Below are 21,249 nucleotides of genomic sequence, written 5' to 3' on the forward strand. Positions count from 1 at the left end.
CTGTCAAATAGGAGGGGATGAGAGGTATGTATCCCTGTCTAATAGGAGGGGTTGAGAGGTATGTATCCCTGTCTAATAGGAGGGGGTGAGAGGTATGTTTCGCTGTCTAATAGGAGGGGGTGAGAGGTATGTATCGCTGTCTAATAGGAGGGGGTGAGAGGTATGAATCGCTGTCTAATAGGAGGGGGTGAGAGATATGTATCCCTGTCTAATAGGAGGGGGCGAGAGGTATGTATCGCTGTCTAATAGGAGGGGGTGAGAGGTATGTATCGCTGTCTAATAGGAGGGGGTGAGAGGTATGTATCCCTGTCTAATAGGAGGGGGTGAGAGGTATGTATCCCTGTCTAATAGGAGGGGGTGAGAGGTATGTATCGCTGTCAAATAGGAGGGGATGAGAGGTATGTATCCCTGTCTAATAGGAGGGGTTGAGAGGTATGTATCGCTGTCTAATAGGAGGGGGTGAGAGGTATGTATCCCTGTCTAATAGGAGGGGGCGAGAGGTATGTATCGCTGTCTAATAGGAGGGGGTGAGAGGTATGTATCCCTGTCTAATAGGAGGGGGCGAGAGGTATGTATCCCTGTCTAATAGGAGGGGGTGAGAGGTATGTATCGCTGTCTAATAGGAGGGGACGAGAGGTATGTATCCCTGTCTAATAGGAGGGGGCGAGAGGTATGTATCGCTGTCTAATAGGAGGGGTTGAGAGGTATGTATCGCTGTCTAACAGGAGGGGATGAGAGGTATGTATCCCTGTCTAACAGGAGGGGGTGAGAGGTATGTATCCCTGTCTAACAGGAGGGGATGAGAGGTATGTATCCCTGTCTAATAGGAGGGGGTGAGAGGTATGTATCGCTGTCTGATAGGAGGGGGTGAGAGGTATGTATCGCTGTCTAATAGGAGGGGGTGAGAGGTATGTATCCCTGTCTAATAGGAGGGGGTGAGAGGTATGTATCGCTGTCTAATAGGAGGGGTGAGAGGTATGTATCCCTGTCTAATAGGAGGGGGGGAGAGGTATGTATCGCTGTCTAATAGGAGGGGGTGAGAGGTATGTATCCCTGTCTAATAGGAGGGGGTGAGAGGTATGTATCGCTGTCTGATAGGAGGGGGTGAGAGGTATGTATCCCTGTCTAATAGGAGGGGTTGAGAGGTATGTATCGCTGTCTAATAGGAGGGGGTGAGAGGTATGTATCCCTGTCTAATAGGAGGGGGTGAGAGGTATGTATCCCTGTCTGATAGGAGGGGGTGAGAGGTATGTATCGCTGTCTGATAGGAGGGGGTGAGAGGTATGTATCCCTGTCTGATAGGAGGGGGTGAGAGGTATGTATCGCTGTCTGATAGGAGGGGGTGAGAGGTATGTATCCCTGTCTAATAGGAGGGGTTGAGAGGTATGTATCGCTGTCTAATAGGAGGGGGTGAGAGGTATGTATCGCTGTCTAATAGGAGGGGGTGAGAGGTACGTATCACTGTCTAATAGGAGGGGGTGAGAGGTATGTATCCCTGTCTGATAGGAGGGGGTGAGAGGTATGTATCCCTGTCTAATAGGAGGGGGGTGAGGGGGTGAGAGGTATGTATCCCTGTCTAATAGGAGGGGGTGAGAGGTATGTATCCCTGTCTAATAGGAGGGGGTGAGAGGTATGTATCGCTCATGTCGGTGTATTCAGGAGGGGGGGTTAGAAAGTATATGTCCCTTTGCGTCTACTGGTAGTTTGTACCATTCCCCCCCCCCCCCCCCCCTCTGCTGTCCGTCATGAGACTCTGCCTTCTATTTCCTCAGGGCTTTAGAGGGGAGGGAGGGAGGAGGGTGAGGGAGAAAGGAGGGGGAGAGGAGGGGAGGGAGAGAGGAGGGGGAAAGGAGGGGAGAGAGGAGGGGAGGGAGAGGGAGAAATGAGGGGGAAAGGAGGGGAGAGAGGAGGGGAGGGAGAGGGAGAAAGGAGGGGGAGGGAGGCAGGAGGCTGGTGATTTCACATTTTCCGCTGTCTCTGCAGAACAGAATCGAAACATCTCTTTCAACAACCAAGCACACAGTGCTCCTTCCTCCCCTCCCGCTGTGAGAAACACACCAAGGTCTTCCTCTCTGCTCCACACAGGAGACACGTATTCACCCGGTGAAACAGCATGTTAGTTTGGGCCGTGCACCCTCACGCTTTGTGTTCTAATAAATAAAACCTAATCGTGTTGTGCTTAACCAAACAAAATGTAGAAGAAAAAAAAAGCTCAAACTAATCAGGAAACGACTGGAAAAACTTCAATTAGAAAAGATATGGCGAGAAACAGCTAGATGGGTACTGGGCCTGATGTTCTGGTTTTGTAGTGTTAGGTTCTGCTAGGTACCGATTTCACACGGTTTTGCCCACCACTAACTTTAACATGTACTTGCCTGAAAATAATTGTATATATGGCCAGCATGTACCAGGCATAGGATACCAGCCACGATAAAGGCAGATTTGGCAGGTGTGAAAAAAAAAAAAAAACAATTGAGAGAAGTTACTGGCCCTGTGAGCTTACAATCAATGTGGTATGGTTTACAGAGGCTATGCAAGTCCAGGTGATTCCGTGTAGATGTCAGCTGAGGTTTTTTTGGCTGCAGAAGGCTGTACAGACGGGTTGGATTTGTAATCAATTCTCTGGCAGGTGGGAACCATCTACTTGAGACACATGGCGGCCATAAACGTCATTGCTACATGGTCCACCAAATAAATGACATAACTTGATCAAACTTTAAAGGTCTGAGCTACTCTTCGCAATGAGTTTTACCAGGAGTGCTGGCCCGCCAGCCTTTTTGTATTATTTTGCCAATGTATTTTACAAGCAAAAATATTCATGTAACAGAAATCCCTTTGCACCATTTTCCTATCCTTCAAAACGCCCGATACCGTATCTTCAAGCTCTGATCTCGTGTGTTTTTCCACTAGTGGCCAACTCCAGCCCTCACGGGCCTCCACCAGGCCAGATATTGGGGATGTCCCTGCTTCAGCCCTCCAACAGGCCAGATATTGGGGATGTCCCTGCTTCAGCCCTCCAACAGGCCAGATATTGGGGATGTCCCTGCTTCAGCCCTCGAGGGCCTCCACCAGGCCAGATATTGGGGATGTCCCTGCTTCAGCCCTCGAGGACTGGACTTGGCCACCCCTGTACTACGCTCCCTCTTCTCCACTTATTATACCTCACTCTGCTCCCCAATTCCATATATAACTCTAGGCACTAATGTCTAGACCAGCGGTGCGCAAACTGGGGGGCAGATTTGTCTGGGGGGGCACGGGCGGTTGCAGAGGTCTCACGCTCTTCCCCAACGCATTTAAACGTTATGCCGGGGGGCCGCGCGAGGCGTCTGCAACCTCTACTTACCGAGGTTCAGGCGGCTTCTGGACGCGTGACCATGGCAACGCGGCATCATGTGATGTCACAGTTGCCACGGTAACGTGGCATCAAATGATGCCACACGAGGTAAGGCGGGGGGGCGACTGGCAGAGGGGGGGGGCAGCATAAAAAGTTTGCGCGCCCCTGGTCTAGACACGTGTCATAACCCTCACCATCTTCAAGACCCTAACCCAAACGCAACCCCTACAAAAGGAGCATTCCTTCCTAGGGCAACTTTCTGTAATGGTTATGAAGCAGGGGGTCTGGAGATACTGCCCTGCGTAGGTGCCGCCAGCTACTTCCCGCAGCGCGCAGGCCAATAGGAAGCAACGCTGGACGGTGTGGCGGCTTCCTATAGAAATGCGTGCAGTGGGAGACTTAAACTGCCATTTGGTTTCCCCTGCAGGGAGGGGGAGAGCATCACGGGGCACCTTCTGGCACAAGTATTATTGGGAACCTATGCTATGGTTGATATCGGTGTTACCAGAGAAAAGCAATAAATAAATAAAAAATAAAAAGTATAATCCCCCCCCCCCCCCACACACGTGATACAAATAAGTAAAACCATTACATTAACCCTTGTGGGGAAGAAAAAAAAAAGTCCTTGCTGGGGGGAGATCGTGCTCCTATATATAGCCTGTTTTGTTCTCCAAAGCAACTACAAAAAAAAAACCCACTGCGAAATGCTCAAAGAACTAGATTGGTCATCACTCGAGTCTAGGCGCAAAGTTCACCTTTCTTGTCTTGCTTTCAAATACTTTCTGGGCAAGCTACCCCGCTACCTGAACAAGCTCCTCACCCCTACCACATGCAGCACTTATCACCTGAGATCAGACTCCAAAAGACTGTTCATGGTCCCAAGGCTCAACAAAGTATCCGGCCGTTCCTCCTTCTCTTACCGTGCACCCCAAAACTGGAACAACCTGCCAGAGACCCTCACATCCACCACCAGTCTAAGTTCTTTCAAAAACTGTACTTTGCATACTAGTTGCTCTGGCAGCGATTAGCAGAAGGCCTATCGTGGGCCAACAGTTGAGCTCTGAGCTACATGGACTGTCTCTAATCAGTGCTGTTCAATGTAATGCATTGTATTGCAAGTATTGATTTAGAAGAGACCATTATATTGTTAAGACAGATTACTATTTTAGGAAGGTGACATGCATCTTTTAATAAAAAAACATGAAACCACGTGTTTTCTTCCATTTTTATTTTTTCTTAACTTAGCCAGAAAAAAAAAAAAACACAGTAAACATATTGAATCTTCTGTACACATTGCATAGATTTCCTAGCAGGACGCACACCTCGGAACAAATTAAATAGAAGTTTATTTTACAAAAAAAAAAAAAAAATTTGTGCAAAATGAAATCGGACATCATTGCTTGTTCAAGCCTCATTCCCACTTAATATATATCTAAATATATATATTATCTTGTTAAATTATAAAATGACTCTTCGCTTTTCTTATTTCTGCGTCACAACACTAAAATCATCCAGTAGACATGGGCGAATATGGACCATTGAAATACAATTTCCATTGTGGCGTTTTCTAAAAGCCGTTTCGAAGTTCAGTCTTGATCACTGCAGCATTTGTATGTAGTTAAAAAGCGCCAAATGAACTATAAATATAGAATGTATTTGCTGCTGCAGGTTCTAAGCTCTCTGTTAATTTGCTGTTCAGAGCTAGGCTTTCGTGGCTTAAATGTGAAAAGACATTGAAACGGACAAAATTATAAAAAAAACAACACAAATTTAAAAAAGTTTTTATATTAAAAAGAGAGTGGGAATGAGACTTTATTCAGAGCCAGAACTGCTAGAAGACAAAATGAGTATTTTCTAACCAGCTTGACACAAAACCTTCGGGAGTTTACACTGCGTGGCGGTAACATGAAGACTTTTCAGATTCTTAAGGCGAGGCGTTGTTTAACTTCTTAAATATGGCTATTCTTCTGCAATAAGTTATGGCAAGCAATCTGCTTCATGAGGTTAACTTATTAAGTTTCACATTATACATATCGGTAAAGAAATCCACAGTCCCCTCGGTAATTACACTTAAATTCAAGGAAGATTTCAACATGTTGTAGGAAAAAAAAAAGTTTCAGGGTCGAGTCCTATTTTAACCACATCACTGCCAAAGGCCTTATGGGGTTACTACCTATCCGGCAGCAAAGTGGTTAACATCTGTGATGCTAAACTGAGCCACCAGCAAACGTCAGCGCTGTTATAACGCTTCTATCTTTAAAGTCGTGATTCCGTGACAATGCTGCACAATGTTGCAGAGTATCTCTTTACACTCCCAGCAGGTATGGAAACCTCCCGGGTAAGGAAAACATCTATGGCATCGTCTTTATACTGAAATGAACGTGCTCCTCTCCAGCTGGAACTCACAGCCGGACTCAACTCTCCCAAATTGCGAGTCTCACTGATTTTTAGCATCATAGATTTAAATGGAAGTCTGTGACAAAAAAAAAGCATTGTCTATTAATACTGGGTGGTTTTTTTTGGTCCAGAACCTCCAAACTTGACCTATTTCAGGCCTTAAAAAGGTTGATAGCCACTGTGGCTAAGGCCTCTGCAGAGGTATTTCACAGTAGGTATACTACAGAAATTAAAAGGACATTTGTGTCAGTAGCTATGACTTATGGGGTTTAGAGGGAGTTGTTATATCTCAGCTCTCTTATTAGGCCGTGCCTATAGTGCTGTCGATGGCACGACGGGTGACGTCACCGAAAGTTATATTTTGCCGGGCGGCAGCGTCGCGGGTTTCCGGCCATTTGATTGGTTCAAGGGCCGTCACGTGAGGCGACAGCCCTTGAAAAATCAAATTTTGCCGGCTACCAGTTTTCGCAACGTCGCTCCGTGGTATTGTCGCCGTCGCGCTTACTATAAGCGCACGCGGCAGCGGCAATGCATTTGTTTTCGGGCGACATCGCGTCGCCGGCACTATAAGCAGCTCTCAAGCTGCTGAGAGTGTGAAGTCATACTCTGTACTGGTCTGCATTGTAGCACATTTGGGATAAGTGGCTATCCAGCATCAAATACTGCTTTCAAGACACTGAAACACGAATTCCTGCGTCAAGGTCCTTGCGACAGAGTCTGACTGTTCCCGAAATAAATAATGATTAAATAAAAGTGTGGAAGGGGGCACCAGCGAGGTGTACAGGCAATGTTAGACCTCGGAGGGGGGGGGGGGGGGAGAAAATGGAAGCATGTCAGTTTAACCCCTTCCGGGAAGAAGTCACATAGCAGCCAATGTTTCATCTTCCACATCACTGGGTTGTGGACTGGCATGTCTGTAAAACTCTTGCTTTAAAAATATATATGCATAAAAACACAGATACCTATATAAATATATAAAATAACGTCTTCACAGAAGACAGATGGGTTTCTTGGCCCGATTCAACTCCACATTACAACAAGAGCTTTGGAAACTCAATCTATAATACGGAATATATATTTGTTTAAAAAAAGAAAAATAATAAAAAGCAGGGTGGGATCCAGCTACTAATCCGCCAGCCTGAATCACCCCTGAGCCTGATATCGGTGAATTAATAATCTATTGCATTGCTTCCCCCTGTAAACATTAACCCTCTCTTCACCGGTGGGGAGGTTGCACACTTGTTTTGAACATGGATAACCGGCGAGAGCGATAGAAATATTATATGAATACCCGTCGCGCCAGTTCCTAATTCACCCGTCACGACTATGCTTTACTGGCCTGTAATTCAGACAGAAGAGGTACGCAAAGCTGGTTCACTAGAGCGCAACTCATATGATGCCTTATTGCTGTTGGAGAAAGGAGGCAAAGGAGCTAGGAGGTGTCAGGAACCCACCAGGATCTCTATGATGTTGTCTAGTTCGTTAGAGTCTCTGCCCCCTTGGCTGGAGTTGTAGGACATTGAGTTACAGGAAAAAGGAAACAAGAGGTCTTCTGCGGCATAGGAGCGGCTGAAGGAACCAGCCCCCAAAGCTGAAACCTCTCTCTCAAACACAGAGGTGTCTATGTCTGAAAAGGGGTCATCGAGGGAGAGATCTTTGAGGTAGCTGGAGCTCATGATTTCAAAGCTTCCAAAGACTGGCTCCATGGTTCGGAGTCCCTGAGTCAGTCCCGTGGAGGCTTTATGCATGGACTGGGCTACGCCGGGCACTTCTTTCAAGGCAGAGGAAGTGTCCATGACAACCGGTGCTTCAGGCACTGCTGAATCTGAGGCCTCAGCAGACACTTCTTTTAACAGCGAGGTGTCCATAGCTACTGGAAGCTCATGCAGATTTTCTGAGTAGGCCGCATCCAGCACCAGTTCACTTATCAACTCTATGTCCTCGTTCACTTCCAAGGGTCTTGTATCAGAGTTAGAGGCAAACACTGCTTCCTTTCCCATGTCTTCCTTCACGGCCTCAACGCAGCTCCCCTCTAGCTGAGCAAGCCTAGGGGTCAGAGGAGAGGAGGCATTGAGGCCAAACTCAAGCCTGGCCTCGGGATCCTGGATACCAGACAGACGCAGCAAGTTCTGTGGGGAGCCCTCATCGGATACGTTTTCCAGCTCTCTCAGGATAGAAGAGATGGCAGCAGAAAACGAGAAGTCTTCTTCAGCCGAAGATAGCAGGATGTTCTCTAAATCTTCTGGGATGCTGGACGGATGAGTTTCCGTCACTATGCGGGGAGACTGATCTCGAAGGCCCCCCACGTCACCAGGAGATGGATAATCAGTACCAGGGACACCCATACCCAGCACAGGGCAGCTGTTATCTCGCCGGATCTCCTCCTGGATGATGCGGAGCGTGTTTGCTATAAGCACAGAGCGCCGCAGACTGGGCTCCACCATCATACGACCTTTGTTAAATTTATCCAGAGACATATTCAGCAGGGACTGGCGGATGAAGGAGTAGCCCTCCGCCCGCAAGGAGGGATGCCCATCTATCCCGGCCTCCTCCCAGTCAGAAAACTTCCGTTTAGTGCCTTTGGTAGGCATGGCCAGCCAGCTGTAATAAAATAAATACAATGCTCAGAATGTGTGTCCATTTCCCCCCTTACCCCATACATTTAGTTTTACTTTATACCACAGAAAGAGGGGTTGATTCATGGAATAGTCTCCCGACAGAAGCATTAAATGCCAACACAATAATGGAATTCAAAATGGTTCGGGATAGACCTAATCCAATCCTGCACGTGAAAGAGCCATGGATCAAATAGGGGCTGCGGTTATACAGCAAGGAGGCGCACCCACACACACACCACACACACACCACACACACACCACACACACACCACACACACACCACACACCAGTATATTCCATAGCACAGGGGTACTCAACTCCAGTCCTCAAGCTTCCCCCTCCCCCAAAAAAGTTCAGGTTTTCTGGATATTCCAGCTGCAGCACAAGTAGCTCAATCAGTCCCTGCTTCAGCACAGGTGGCTCAATATGAAAACCTGACCTGTTGGGGGAGCTTGAAGGCTGGAGTTGAGCCCCCTACCATAGCTTACCCTGTTATACAAGTAGGAAGAAAATGTTTCTATAACTTTCAGCCACAAAATATCTATGTTCTTTCTACATGTAACAGATTATACATATATATTATACATATATATTATACATATATATTATACATATAGATTACTATCCTTGTTTATGCTGAAACGATATTACTCGTTTGCAAGGTGTTTCTTGTTCAGTATTTTGGCACCTATATATTTTTTTTCAAACTTTGACGTAACTTTAGTGCCTCACTCTCCTCCCTCTTGTGGGATCCAATTCTCAGCCCGATTTGCTGGTTATGTATTCATCATTATCACAAAGTGTACTTTTAGCTTCATGATGAATGTAAGGCTTTAAGTTTGAATAGTGTTGACATACAGATTTACAATTTTTGTTGAGAGAGAGGGGGGGCAGCGAGAGAGAGGGAGTGGGGGGCAGCGAGAGAGAGGGGGTGTGGGGGGCGGCGAGAGAGAGGGGGTGTGGGGGGCGGCGAGAGAGAGGGGGTGGGGGCGAGAGAGAGGGAGGGAGGGGGAGGGCGAGAGAGAGGGAGGGCGAGAGAGAGAGGGAGGGCGAGAGAGAGAGGGAGGGCGAGAGAGAGAGGGAGGGCGAGAGAGGGAGGGCGAGAGAGAGAGGGAGGGCGAGAGAGAGAGGGAGGGCGGGAGGGCGAGAGGGCGGGAGGGCGAGAGGGAGGGAGGGCGAGAGGGAGGGCGAGAGGGAGGGAGGGCGAGAGGGAGGGAGGGCGAGAGAGGGAGGGCGAGAGAGGGAGAGAGGGAGGGCGAGAGAGGGAGAGAGGGAGGGAGGGCGAGAGAGGGAGGGAGGGCGAGAGAGGGAGGGAGGGCGAGAGAGGGAGGGAGGGCGAGAGAGGGAGGGAGGGCGAGAGAGGGAGGGAGGGCGAGAGAGGGAGGGCGAGAGAGGGAGGGAGGGAGGGAGGGCGAGAGAGGGAGGGAGGGAGGGCGAGAGAGGGAGGGAGGGAGGGCGAGAGAGGGAGGGAGGGAGGGCGAGAGAGGGAGGGAGGGCGAGAGAGGGAGGGAGGGCGAGAGAGGGAGGGAGGGCGAGAGAGGGAGGGAGGGAGGGCGAGAGAGGGAGGGAGGGAGGGCGAGAGAGAATTACAACTGAAATCTTTAAAGAACCTGGGGAATTAGAGAAAATATTTGCAAAATGCATTCTACATGCATTCTGAAGTCAAAACCTCAAAAAAGCGTGCATTAATATTATACAGAACATTTACATCAACCATTATATTACATGAAGACAAGCAAAATAAATAAGCGTGTATGACAAGGGGGACACCAGGTCACAGCAGAATTGTTTAGGACATTGAATTGAGGAGAAAAAAAACAGAAGCTCCCAGTCCAACGATTTGCAGATTACTTATTTGTGCCGCAAATACAAAAATCAGAGAAGCAGTCCTCTATATGAATATAATAATAGCATGTCCTTGTATAGCGCTGCTTGTTTTACATAGCGCTTTACAGAGACATTTTGCAGGCACAGGTCCCTTCCCCACAGAGCTTACAATCTATTTTTTGGTGCCTGAGGCACAGGGAGATAAAGTGACTTGCCCAAGGTCACAAGGACCTTGAATCTCAAGCAAGTAATGGTCAACAAATGTATCCGCTGCCCAAAGATCGAAATAAATTAAACATCACTAGATCTACCTTGGTCGGCAAGTATCAAACGGATGGGAACCATTCCACTGAAATTAATAGGAGAAAAAAAAAAAAAAAAGATAAAAAGATAAAAAGATAAAAAGGGGATTGTGAGCATTTGAAGGAAACAAGATAATTTTTCAAGAGTTCATTTCTCTGGCCCCCCCCGCGCGGCTCTGGCGTCACATTGCTGGAAGCCAACGTAAGCGAAGTTAGAGGCCTCGCACGATCCCCTGCATTTAAATGCCTTCGGGGGAAGCATGGGGCCTCTGTAACCGCTGTGCCCGCCCTCCCAGTTTGCGCACCCCTACCTCAAGAGAAGTGTTCCACCCCTGCATTCTGCCCGTGCTCACTTATGGGTGTGAAACTTGGACTCTAAATACGAAGATAATTCAGACAACTAGAAGGAAGGAAGCGGATGTATGCTGGGTATTACCAGAAGATACAGGAAAAAGAATGAAATGGGTTTGGATGCAAACAACAACAACAACAACAACAACAACAACAACAACAACAACAACAACAACAACGTCTGTGACTTCATCACAAGCGTGAAGCAATTAAAATGGCGTGGGCCAGACATATCACGGGAAAAGATTACATTATTGGATAAAGATGGTACTAAATTGGATTCCATGGGGTATCAAAAGACCAAGACGACGACTAAAAGTAAGGCCGCACGTATAGTCCCGGCGGCGCGACAGCAAGCTGCGGTCGCTGAAAAAAAACAAAAAATTGGATTGACTACCAACGATCGCGACCAAGCCGTCGACCCTACTATAAGCGCACGCGACGGACGCAATACACTTGTTTTGACGCGACGTCGCGTGTCGCTATAAGCGCGGCCTAAAATGGGAGGATGAAATCAGGGAATGTGTTGGAGCATGGCGGAGAGGCGAGGCGTGCAGCCGCAGTACTGGAGAAATCACTGGGGGGACAGCACCTTCATCCAGTAGCGGATCGACAAGGGCTTAAAAAAGGAGCCATCTATGCCATTAAGAAAACAATAATAATACAGGATTGAAGCAGGGGATCTTCAGAGCTGAACCCCGTTAATTTTAGCTCCGGGGACCCCCTGCTTTAGGAGATACTTACCTCCGAAGGGGGTGGGTCTTTTAAGCTCCTGTCAGATGTGCCAATGGGTAGGCGCACTGGGTGATGTCACGGCTTGCTATTGGCCCGCAGGAGCAATAATAAGAACCCTCGCACGGCTACCGGCAACAGCTACGGAGGTATGCATCTCCGGAACAAGGGGTCCCCTGTGCTGAAAGTAATGGGGGTTCAGCTCTGGGGACACCCTGCATTTAAATTAAAAAAAAAAAAGCATTGATTGACGCTTTAAGATGAGATAAATACATAATATTGCAGTATTTTTGCTTTACATGCAGTTTGAAATGGCAAAAACACATTGCAATATCAGAATACGTGTTCTTTAAGAACTAGAGCTGAAAGGTTCCTTCTTCAGTCACGCAACACAAACCAATAGAAAAGCTGATGCATTTTTTTTCTGTCTAGTAAGAAGGAAGAGGATCCTGTTACAAGGGGCGGGCTCGTCCCTACCCCCCTCCTCTCAGCTGGGACACTGGGAAAACAGATAAAAATGGAGTTTGTAAAACAGGAACAGATCCTCTCCTTGAACGAGAAAATAAATAAATAAAAATAATAATAATAAATATATATATATTGCCCTTTAATGTGCATTTGCAGGCAAACTATGTTGCAAATAAATCAAATTACATTCTAGGCAGACGAGTGCATTACACAAGTGGGATTATCAGCAACATGAAAGAAAATATACACGGTATATAAATATTGGTGTTTTTCAGCCCTAACGAATGGGAACAGACCAGCTTCTCATCTCAACACCTGCAAAAAATCATCTATCTACAATTGAAATAATGCATACATACATACACACACATACATACATACACACATACATACACACATACATACACACACATACATACATACATACACACATACACACACAAGGATTACCTTAATATATTTAGCTCTCATGTCTGATGCTCTTATCCCAGCGTTCGGTATTATTTCGCTCTATTTAAAATTGCCTGGATGCTACCAGAGTGCTGCGCCAAATAAAGGGAGATCTGCGCCAAATAAAGGGAGATCTGCGCCAAATAAAGGGAGATCTGCGCCAAATAAAGGGAGATCTGCGCCAAATAAAGGGAGATCTGCGCCAAATAAAGGGAGATCTGCGCCAAATAAAGGGAGATCTGCGCCAAATGAAGGGAGATCTGCGCCAAATAAAGGGAGATCTGCGCCAAATAAAGGGAGATCTGCGCCAAATGAAGGGAGATCTGCGCCAAATGAATTGAGATCTGCGCCAAATGAAGGGAGATCTGCGCCAAATAAAGGGAGATCTGCGCCAAATAAAGTGAGATCTGCGCCCCAATTTAATGACTAGATAAGACAGATCATTTTTTTTGTTACACAAAATACTCACCAATCAGAAGAGATATAAAGGGTCTGGAAGCTCCAATAAAATAGATCTTAACCTATCTCGATTGCTCATGAAGTCACCTCTTTGCCGCACAGATCCCCGCACTATAATACTGTATGTTACCCCGCACTATAATACTGTATGTTACCCCGCACTATAATACTGTATGTTACCCCGCACTATAATACTGTATGTTACCCCGCACTATAATACTGTATGTTACCCCGCACTATAATACCGTATGTTACCCCGCACTATAATACCGTATGTTACCCCGCACTATAATACCGTATGTTACCCCGCACTATAATACCGTATGTTACCCCGCACTATAATACCGTATGTTACCCCGCACTATAATACCGTATGTTACCCCGCACTATAATACCGTATGTTACCCCGCACTATAATACCGTATGTTACCCCGCACTATAATACCGTATGTTACCCCGCACTATAATACCGTATGTTACCCCGCACTATAATACCGTATGTTACCCCGCACTATAATACCGTATGTTAGCCCGCACTATAATACTGTATGTTACCCCGCACTATAATACCGTATGTTACCCCGCACTATAATACTGTATGTTACCCCGCACTATAATACCGTATGTTACCCCGCACTATAATACTGTATGTTACCCCGCACTATAATACTGTATGTTACCAGCGCTGATTTGGAAATAGTTCGCTTCCCGCCGGTGGATTCAAGTTTAGCGACCGCGGCTTTCAGCATCACGCCCCCCCAAGGCAAGCAGAGCATCATGGGAGCTGTAGTCCTAAACCGCACACAAACTGGTGCATAAGATTGGCTGGGGAACTACAACTCCCATGAACAGGCGGGCGCCAGCGCACTGCTGCTTCCATGAGCCTGCGCACCATCTCCCCGTGCAAAAAAAAACAAGAAGAAAACACTATCAATCCTTAATGTTCTTTTGAAAACAAACACAGCGACATGGCTGCAGCTGCCGCCGAACGAATAATGCCACGGACGTGATCATTTCTGCCGGGTTAAGCGGTACAAAGAAAAGTTGACTGCAAACCTAACTACATCTCCCATAAACCCTCCCGTGCCCGGATCCATGGCGTCACCAGCCCTTTAAACCAGAAGGTCATCAAATGAAAAAATAAAAAATAAGATCGGACTACCGTAGCGGTAATATTTAAACTCCGATCATCGCGTATCCACTAAGTATCTGATCAGGTTTTAAAATAATAATTAAAAACGCAAGAACTGAGCTCATCAATGGCAGAGAACAGGACCCACAGAGGGGAGAGGACACCGCAGCCCCTTCCAGATAAACTACTTCATAAAGATTGGCAAAACTGATCAAATAAGTCCAAATTCCACCCGGTAAAGGCAGGGTAGCCCAGGCCCGTCATAATGTGCATCAATCCACATGCATGTACACCAGTGGGAATATGTGCATCAATCCACATGCATGTACACCAGTGGGAATATGTGCATCAATCCACATGCATGTACACCAGTGGGAATATGTGCATCAATCCACATGCATGTACACCAGTGGGAATATGTGCATCAATCCACATGCATGTACACCAGTGGGAATATGTGCATCAATCCACATGCATGTACACCAGTGGGAATATGTGCATCAATCCACATGCATGTACACCAGTGGGAATATGTGCATCAATCCACATGCATGTACACCAGTGGGAATATGTGCAGGCTCAGGCAGCCTTTTTATATATTACAATCACTAAAATAACAACTACACAGCATCACGTTCACTTCATTATAAGGGGGCGGCGTGGGATATTTAAATGAAAATGTAAAAAAAATGGCACCAAGTTTTCTATACATTTCAGATCGCCTGCTAATATATTGTAAAATAAAGCTTGCACAGAGCCAGCATGCTCGGGCATTTTGGTCACAGGTTTAAAAGTATTGGAATTAAAAGTTATGAAAAATACAGGAGGAAAAGCACTGTAATGTGTGGATCTCGCTCTCCAAAGAGCTTGCAATCTAACTGAATCAGGGTGCACTTACACCTCCTCCCCCCCCCACTATATAAAAATCAGCAGGTGAGATCAAGCTTGCATTTTAGTATTAAATGCATTGTTGATTGCTGCAGATTCATTTATATTAATGCTCCCAAAACAGATTGGTGTGGCTATCCTGGGAGCTCCGCTAACCCCACCTCCCCCTAAGCCAGAGGTCTGAACTGCTATGTGCAACTCCCAATTAACACACAGCCAGTCCCCCAGTATATAAATACCTGCTTTCCTCCTCACTCGGGTCCCCTGCCTCCAGACCCCTGCACTTCTCCTCCCCAGCCCGGATGCAAGGGGTTAAAATGCCCGGTTTGTACAGCAGGAATAAAGTCTGTGCCTCTCCCCGGGCTTCATACTGCACAGCTGGGAGCGCTCTCCCCGGCTGCAGCGGCGGCGGCGGCTCTGCCCTGCTACACTCAGACACATACCCAGCCCCATCTCCCCCCCCTTACCTGCCATTGGCTGATACCCCGAGCCCTGCTTGCACGCCCCTAGCTTCTGATTGATTGGCCATGCATCTTGCCAATCAAAAGACAGTCCCTCCCTCACCTCAGCTGCTGATTTTTCACCCTTTGCTCTGTATTACAGTACTGAAGAAGGAGGGGGGAGGGCAACCTATATATACTGTATATATAAAATACGATTGCATTCCCTTTCCTGTTGCATAAATTGCAATGTAGTGTAAGATATGTGCCCCTCCCCCCCTTTATGTGAAAGCCCCTTCTAAGATAGGTTAAATTGCTAAAGCATTTTTAATATTATCAGAATAGGAGGCTATTTAGAGATACAATCTCGTAGTTACCAGCCTTTATAATACAAAGCATTAATAAACTGGGGTGTTCTCCTATTCAGCAATGCCTTGCTGGTAAAGTCCATTTATCTGCAACCAGGTCACTGGACAGTGGGTTATATATGTGTATACACATTTAACAGTGCAGCAATGCAAGCTGTGCTTTAATATTATATACAGTCTGTGTGTTAAGCTGAAAAACTGCACCATTCCAACATTTATGTATATCTTTGTATAGCGCCCACAGTGTACTGAGACTTTACAAAGACAATGTAGTACAGTACTGGGAATTATAATACAATAAGCGCAGCAAAGTCAGACATTAGGAAAGGAAATCCCTGCCCCGGAGAGCTTACAATCTAAGTGGTATGCTGGGAGATTTACAGAGACAGCAGGCGAGGGAATAAATGTAGTAGAGGGCAGTGCTTGGCCATAATGGTTGGTAGGAGCGAATGGGTGTGGGGCAGTAACCATGAGTCCAGGCATTTATAAGACTTTTTGAATGTAAATGTCCTAGAGTCAATGACTCCAGCTAGTGGGATTTTCCAAGATTGTATCAGGAAGCAAGGAGGTGTCGGGAATATATTATAAAAATAGGAGGCGATAGAAGGAATTATATGGAGCAGTAGGAGAGGTTATACTGAGCAAAAGGAGGTACTAGGGAGGAGTTAGAAGGCTCGGTTATAGGGAGCAGTTATACGGATCAATAGAGGGCATTATATGGAGCAATAGGAGGAGTTATAGTGAGAGGTTATAGGGAGCAATAAGAGGAGTTATAGGGAGTATATATATATATACAGTATATGTAGTGCACTTTCCCCCACCCCCTGGGAGATGTGTAGCTACGGTGTGTGTATGGTGCAATCCCTGGTGGCTCACAGGAGGCCTGAGCTTCCGCCGCTGGGAGCCTGGGGTGTATCCTGGAATGATGCTCGGTAGCGCCTCCACCTGTGCGGGATTCTATGGTTTAGAATGACCCCGTCACAGAACACAATAAGAATAGCACTTTGTAAAGCAGAACAGATTTACTATATACACGAATATAGTACAGCCTACCCACCAGGCCTCGCACGGCCATACCTCCCAATACTCCGCCCCCTCTCAATGGAGTCACCGTTCCCCAAAGTACCTAGGGGCCCTTGGGCACACAAACCACCCGGTGTCCACAAGGTCAATTCCCCAACCCATGTACCTATGGTACAGCGCTGCCCACTAATGTGTGAAGGTGAGTTGGTGCACTTCGTTGGGTACCTGCCGGGTGTGTCCACACGCGGGTGCGCTGTAGAATATAGAATCCACTGATGCAGCGATGCCAGCGATGAGTCTGCCTCCGCGGTCGGTGGTATCCAGCTGGAGGGTCCCACACTGATGATAATCTCTGATGGTCTGGTTCTGGACCACAGGCCGCTGTCACCTTGCGGTGTCTCACTGTGTCCCTGACCCTGATAGTGCTAAGTGGGGCAATGTCCCTGTCGAAGGGCAAGTCCCTGTAGCAGCCACAAGCTATGTGGGAGTCAGGGCCTAGTTGGGGCCTAATAGGGGGTATCTGGCCTAGTGCAGGTGCCACAGACACCTGCACACACAACCTACCCCTTCCTTGTCCCAGCTCTGACTGCTAACGTGGTGCAAGCACTCCAAATGTATCTTCTTGGTGCAGGAGAATACTGGAGTCTCATTGGCCATGGTGCACCCCTTGACGCCAACCCCTAAGGCTCATGGGACATGTAGTCCCTGTCTCTGAGCCTTTCCTATTGGCCTCCATTTATGCGTCCCAATGCTCATGCGCAAAGCTCCTTAATCGCCTCCGCACTCAGGGATTTGCTGCGCATGCGCAACTACGCACAGGATGGTGGCACCCTGCTCAGGGAGCCGCCGGGAACCTCCGGCAATACAGTCACCAGCCGGGCCGCCCGCACCACTCAACAACCTCCCCTGCTCTAGCGGAGATAAGCGCGACCCAGGGGGACACCGTTATACTCTCCCCCTTGTGAAACCTCAACGACCCCGCTTGGGAACAGCGCAACATAACAATATAGGACAGAAGTTTACACAATAAAAAAGGCAGTAACTATGTACAACTTATCACATATGAGCTCTACATCAGGTTATGCATTTCTGTGAACATAGTTATTACTGATTTCACTCTGTTACGGGCCCACTGCTGAGCCTAATAATGGGGTGCCCCAATTTTGTCATAGGTCATCCGATTGGTTGGATGCCTAGCTCACTGGCTCTTTCTGAATGGTTCCTCTGCAACTCCCTTTGGGGAGTAGTACACACAGTCCTGAGGCTCAGCCTCTCCCACTGAGGGCATAAATGTCTCTAATTAGTCTCTATTTGGAATGAAGCATGGGCTTCTGGGGTCCACAGGTTTATTTATTTATAAAATATTTTACCAGGAAGTAATACATTGAGAGTTACCTCTCGTTTTCAAATATGTCCTGGGCACAGAGTTAAGACAAATAATACATGGTTACAAGTACAGTTGGAGCCACCCTTGCAGGCGTTTTGCGTCGGGGTCCTTTACCCGTAACTCCGTGAGGTGCTCCGTGACTTGGAGGTCCCCTTTGAGAGGGTCCCTCCATGGGATCCTCTATGGTCTCATTAACGGTTTCTTCACCGTCTGCATGCTCCTGGGTGGTCTCAGAGATAGTCTCATTTACAGTCTCTTGGCTAGCTTTTAATTGGCCCCGTCAAGTGGTGTACACTGGTTCATCGTCTCCCACTTGTGGGATAGGGAGAAGGTGGTTACGGTGTGTCATGGGAGACCAGCACTTTTATCATCTTAATACCCGGATCCTTTGATTGAGCAAAGCGAAGAGGTAAAATAAATTGTGATTTATTTACAGAATGAACACACACACATTAGTTTACAATTACACTATAAATACACTTGCTGGGATGGGGGCAAACGAAAAACTTCTTCCCAAAACAAAATCTTGGAAACAAATGTTTCTAGAAGCAATTTCCCAGGAGCGGGAATTGCTCGCAAACAGAGCTGGAAACAGTCTTTGGTCAGTGGCGCCAGTCGCAACCACTGTGTACTCCGCCGAAACTGCTTAGTTCATTCTGCCGCTGTAGTATTGGATCTTGGAACACCAGTTCTTATGAAATCTTTAAGCTTGTTACGAATCTTGTAGAATTTTAGAACTGTAGATGGAACTGGTTCCCGATGGGCTGCAGGGATTCTTAGGCAATACAAAACCCAATCCTTAACCCATGCAGCCAATCTCCTCCGTGGGAATAATATTCCCCACCTATCCCAGAGTTGCAAATACTTTGCAAAACCTGGCATAGGGGCTTCTTAGTTTGCTAAGGGCATGGCAAACCTCACACCTTTGCCGCTTAGCATACCAGACCCAGCCCCCTTACCTGGTGACATTTTGTCTGAGCTGGCTGGACATCTGGCCCAATTGCCCAGACATTACCAAGATGGGGGATACTTGAATTACCCCTCCCCAGTTAACACTCTGGTGAGTGGGAGCCTTTCAACTAAGGACTGTTTCCAGACATCCTGGCATCGAACCAGCGGGGTGCTTTAGAAGTCCAGGGCTGAATATGCGCAGTTACCTTGCAGGAGATTCCTACCATACATTTCTAAACGACAGTACTTACAAATTAAGCGTTCCCTCTGTCTCTGGCGCTTCAAAGGAAAATCCCAATGTGCCTAACATGTTGTTATAATTAAAATAGGGGGACTTTAATTCATCAATTTTGATATGATTCTATAAAAATTGTGCAATATGATATTTCCTGATTTTACCCGAACAGCGCTCACAGCAAATCTCACGGCGCTAGGAGCTTCCTAGCGAAAGTTAGCAAAGAGCCGCTTGCTTATGCTGCGAGCTGCTCGGTTTTAAAACCATTTTTCCTTTCACGCGCTTACATGAAAACACTGCCACAGTTATACACATAATCTTAAAAATTACTTTACTCTGAACCCCCCTTGGTTCTGGGGTTCTCGGACATATACCGGGGGGACCTGAATGTCATTAACTCCCCTGCCCGGTCTTACTATTGCTGGAGCTCCCTGGATCCTGTGCACCGACAGATAAGTACCCCCTCCAGCACCATACTGCAGAGTGCATGTACTTCCCTCTATGACTGTATATTCTCCAGATTCAGTGCGTAGCACCTATAGCAAGTCCCTGTGACAGCCTTTTTAGAGCTGTGGTTGCTCCCTGGGATCTCCCACGCTTCTCCAGCCACTGAGCATATTTATTCACCTTGTGACATCTCCACTATCTAGCATATATAGTGGGGATTTTAGATGTATGTTGTAGCCCTCTCCTTGAGAAAGGCAGTTCCCTGCCGAAACGCTGGACCTTTTGGTGGCACATTAAGGGGGCTATGCACTAAGCTCCGATAAGTCACTTTTAGACCGCAAAGTGCTCTTCGATCGTGATTTTTGGCTCAACCCGATGCACTAAGCAACGCAAACAGGCACTTTGCGGTCTAAAAATTTTTTTTTTCAGGGATTTTTTCTAAGTCCAACTTTGCTCAATCGCAACCCTGTTTGCGTGAAATTCTGCCCTTAAGCGGAATGCACTAAGCAACGCAAACTTAGCAAACGCGAAAGTTGTTTTGATTAGAACACGTCAGGTCAGAGTAGATGCAAAGAAATCTGGATTTAGAAAAAATTCTGGCTTTTTATTTTTGCATGCGCAAAACCCATACAGCAGGCTGGCGGGTTCATACCCCAGGGTACAGGGTTCATACCCCAGCCCCACGCGAGTCCCCGGCGGGCTGGCGGGTCACCTGACAGACCTACAGGGTACCAGCAACTTGTTTCACACAGGTTCTGGAGGCCTGTTGGTGGGTCCCGCCAAGCGCCATGGCCCCCAGGTGGTCTCCTTGGGACACCGTGGGCCACAATTGGGTCCCCACGGTAGGCCCGCGGATGTCTGGGAGCCCCGGGACAGACCCACAGGTGTCTGCGGGGCCTCGGGTGGTTCTCACGGGGGTCTGGGGAACTCACGAGTGCTCACTACGGGTCCGCGGTGCCCCCACGGATGTGGGACCACCGCTTCATCCCCACACCTACGGGTCCGCGGTGCCCCCACGGATGTGGGACCACCGGTTCTTCCCCGCAGACTACGGTCTGCGGTGCCCCCACAGATGTGGGACCACCGCTTCATCCCCGGAGGTGTCACCCGTGGAACCACCAGCCTGATACCCGTGAGATACCTGAGGAGACCGCAGGTGGTCTCCAGAGGTCTCACGCAGAACCAAGGAACCAACCCTGAATGTAAAATAAATAAACCTGGCCTATACATTCAATACATAAATCCCCCCCCCCCCAACACCTAAAGTACAATAATGTGCCAAATAACTATTATCCAGATAGGGATAATAGATTATTTGCCCATTATGAAACACATAAAACATCCACAAATAAAAACATGAATTTTTAATCTTAAAACCACCACATTGCATGTTAAAATAAATACAGCAGCCATTGCAAATACTGTATAAAAAAAACAAAC

General features: G+C 47.3%; 1 protein-coding gene across 2 annotated transcripts; it reads right to left on the bottom strand.

Annotated features, from left to right (window-relative positions):
* Positions 1 to 4,564: 4,564 nt before the first annotated feature.
* LOC142498691 (SERTA domain-containing protein 2-like) lies at positions 4,565 to 15,381 on the bottom strand. 2 transcript variants are annotated; one of them, XM_075606979.1, is made up of 2 exons: positions 12,949 to 13,682; positions 4,565 to 8,332 (listed from the first exon to the last, which is right to left on the bottom strand). In XM_075606979.1, the coding sequence occupies exon 2, from the start codon at positions 8,320 to 8,322 to the stop codon at positions 7,174 to 7,176; it is 1,149 nt and encodes a 382-aa protein (XP_075463094.1). In that variant the 5' UTR covers positions 8,323 to 8,332; positions 12,949 to 13,682; the 3' UTR covers positions 4,565 to 7,173. The 2 variants fall into 2 exon arrangements, with proteins under 2 accessions (XP_075463094.1, XP_075463093.1); XM_075606978.1 differs by lacking the exon at positions 12,949 to 13,682 and adding an exon at positions 15,198 to 15,381 and having other exon boundaries at positions 4,566 to 8,332.
* Between the last annotated feature and the right edge of the window lie 5,868 nt (positions 15,382 to 21,249).

Source organism: Ascaphus truei, chromosome 7, assembly GCF_040206685.1.
Source record: "Ascaphus truei isolate aAscTru1 chromosome 7, aAscTru1.hap1, whole genome shotgun sequence".
Lineage (NCBI taxonomy): Eukaryota > Metazoa > Chordata > Amphibia > Anura > Ascaphidae > Ascaphus > Ascaphus truei.

What these genes read in the sequence shown, in the direction of transcription:
- LOC142498691 (XM_075606979.1), bottom strand. Translation starts at nt 8,322, where the DNA reads ATGCCTACCAAAGGCACTAAACGGAAGTTTTCTGACTGGGAGGAGGCC.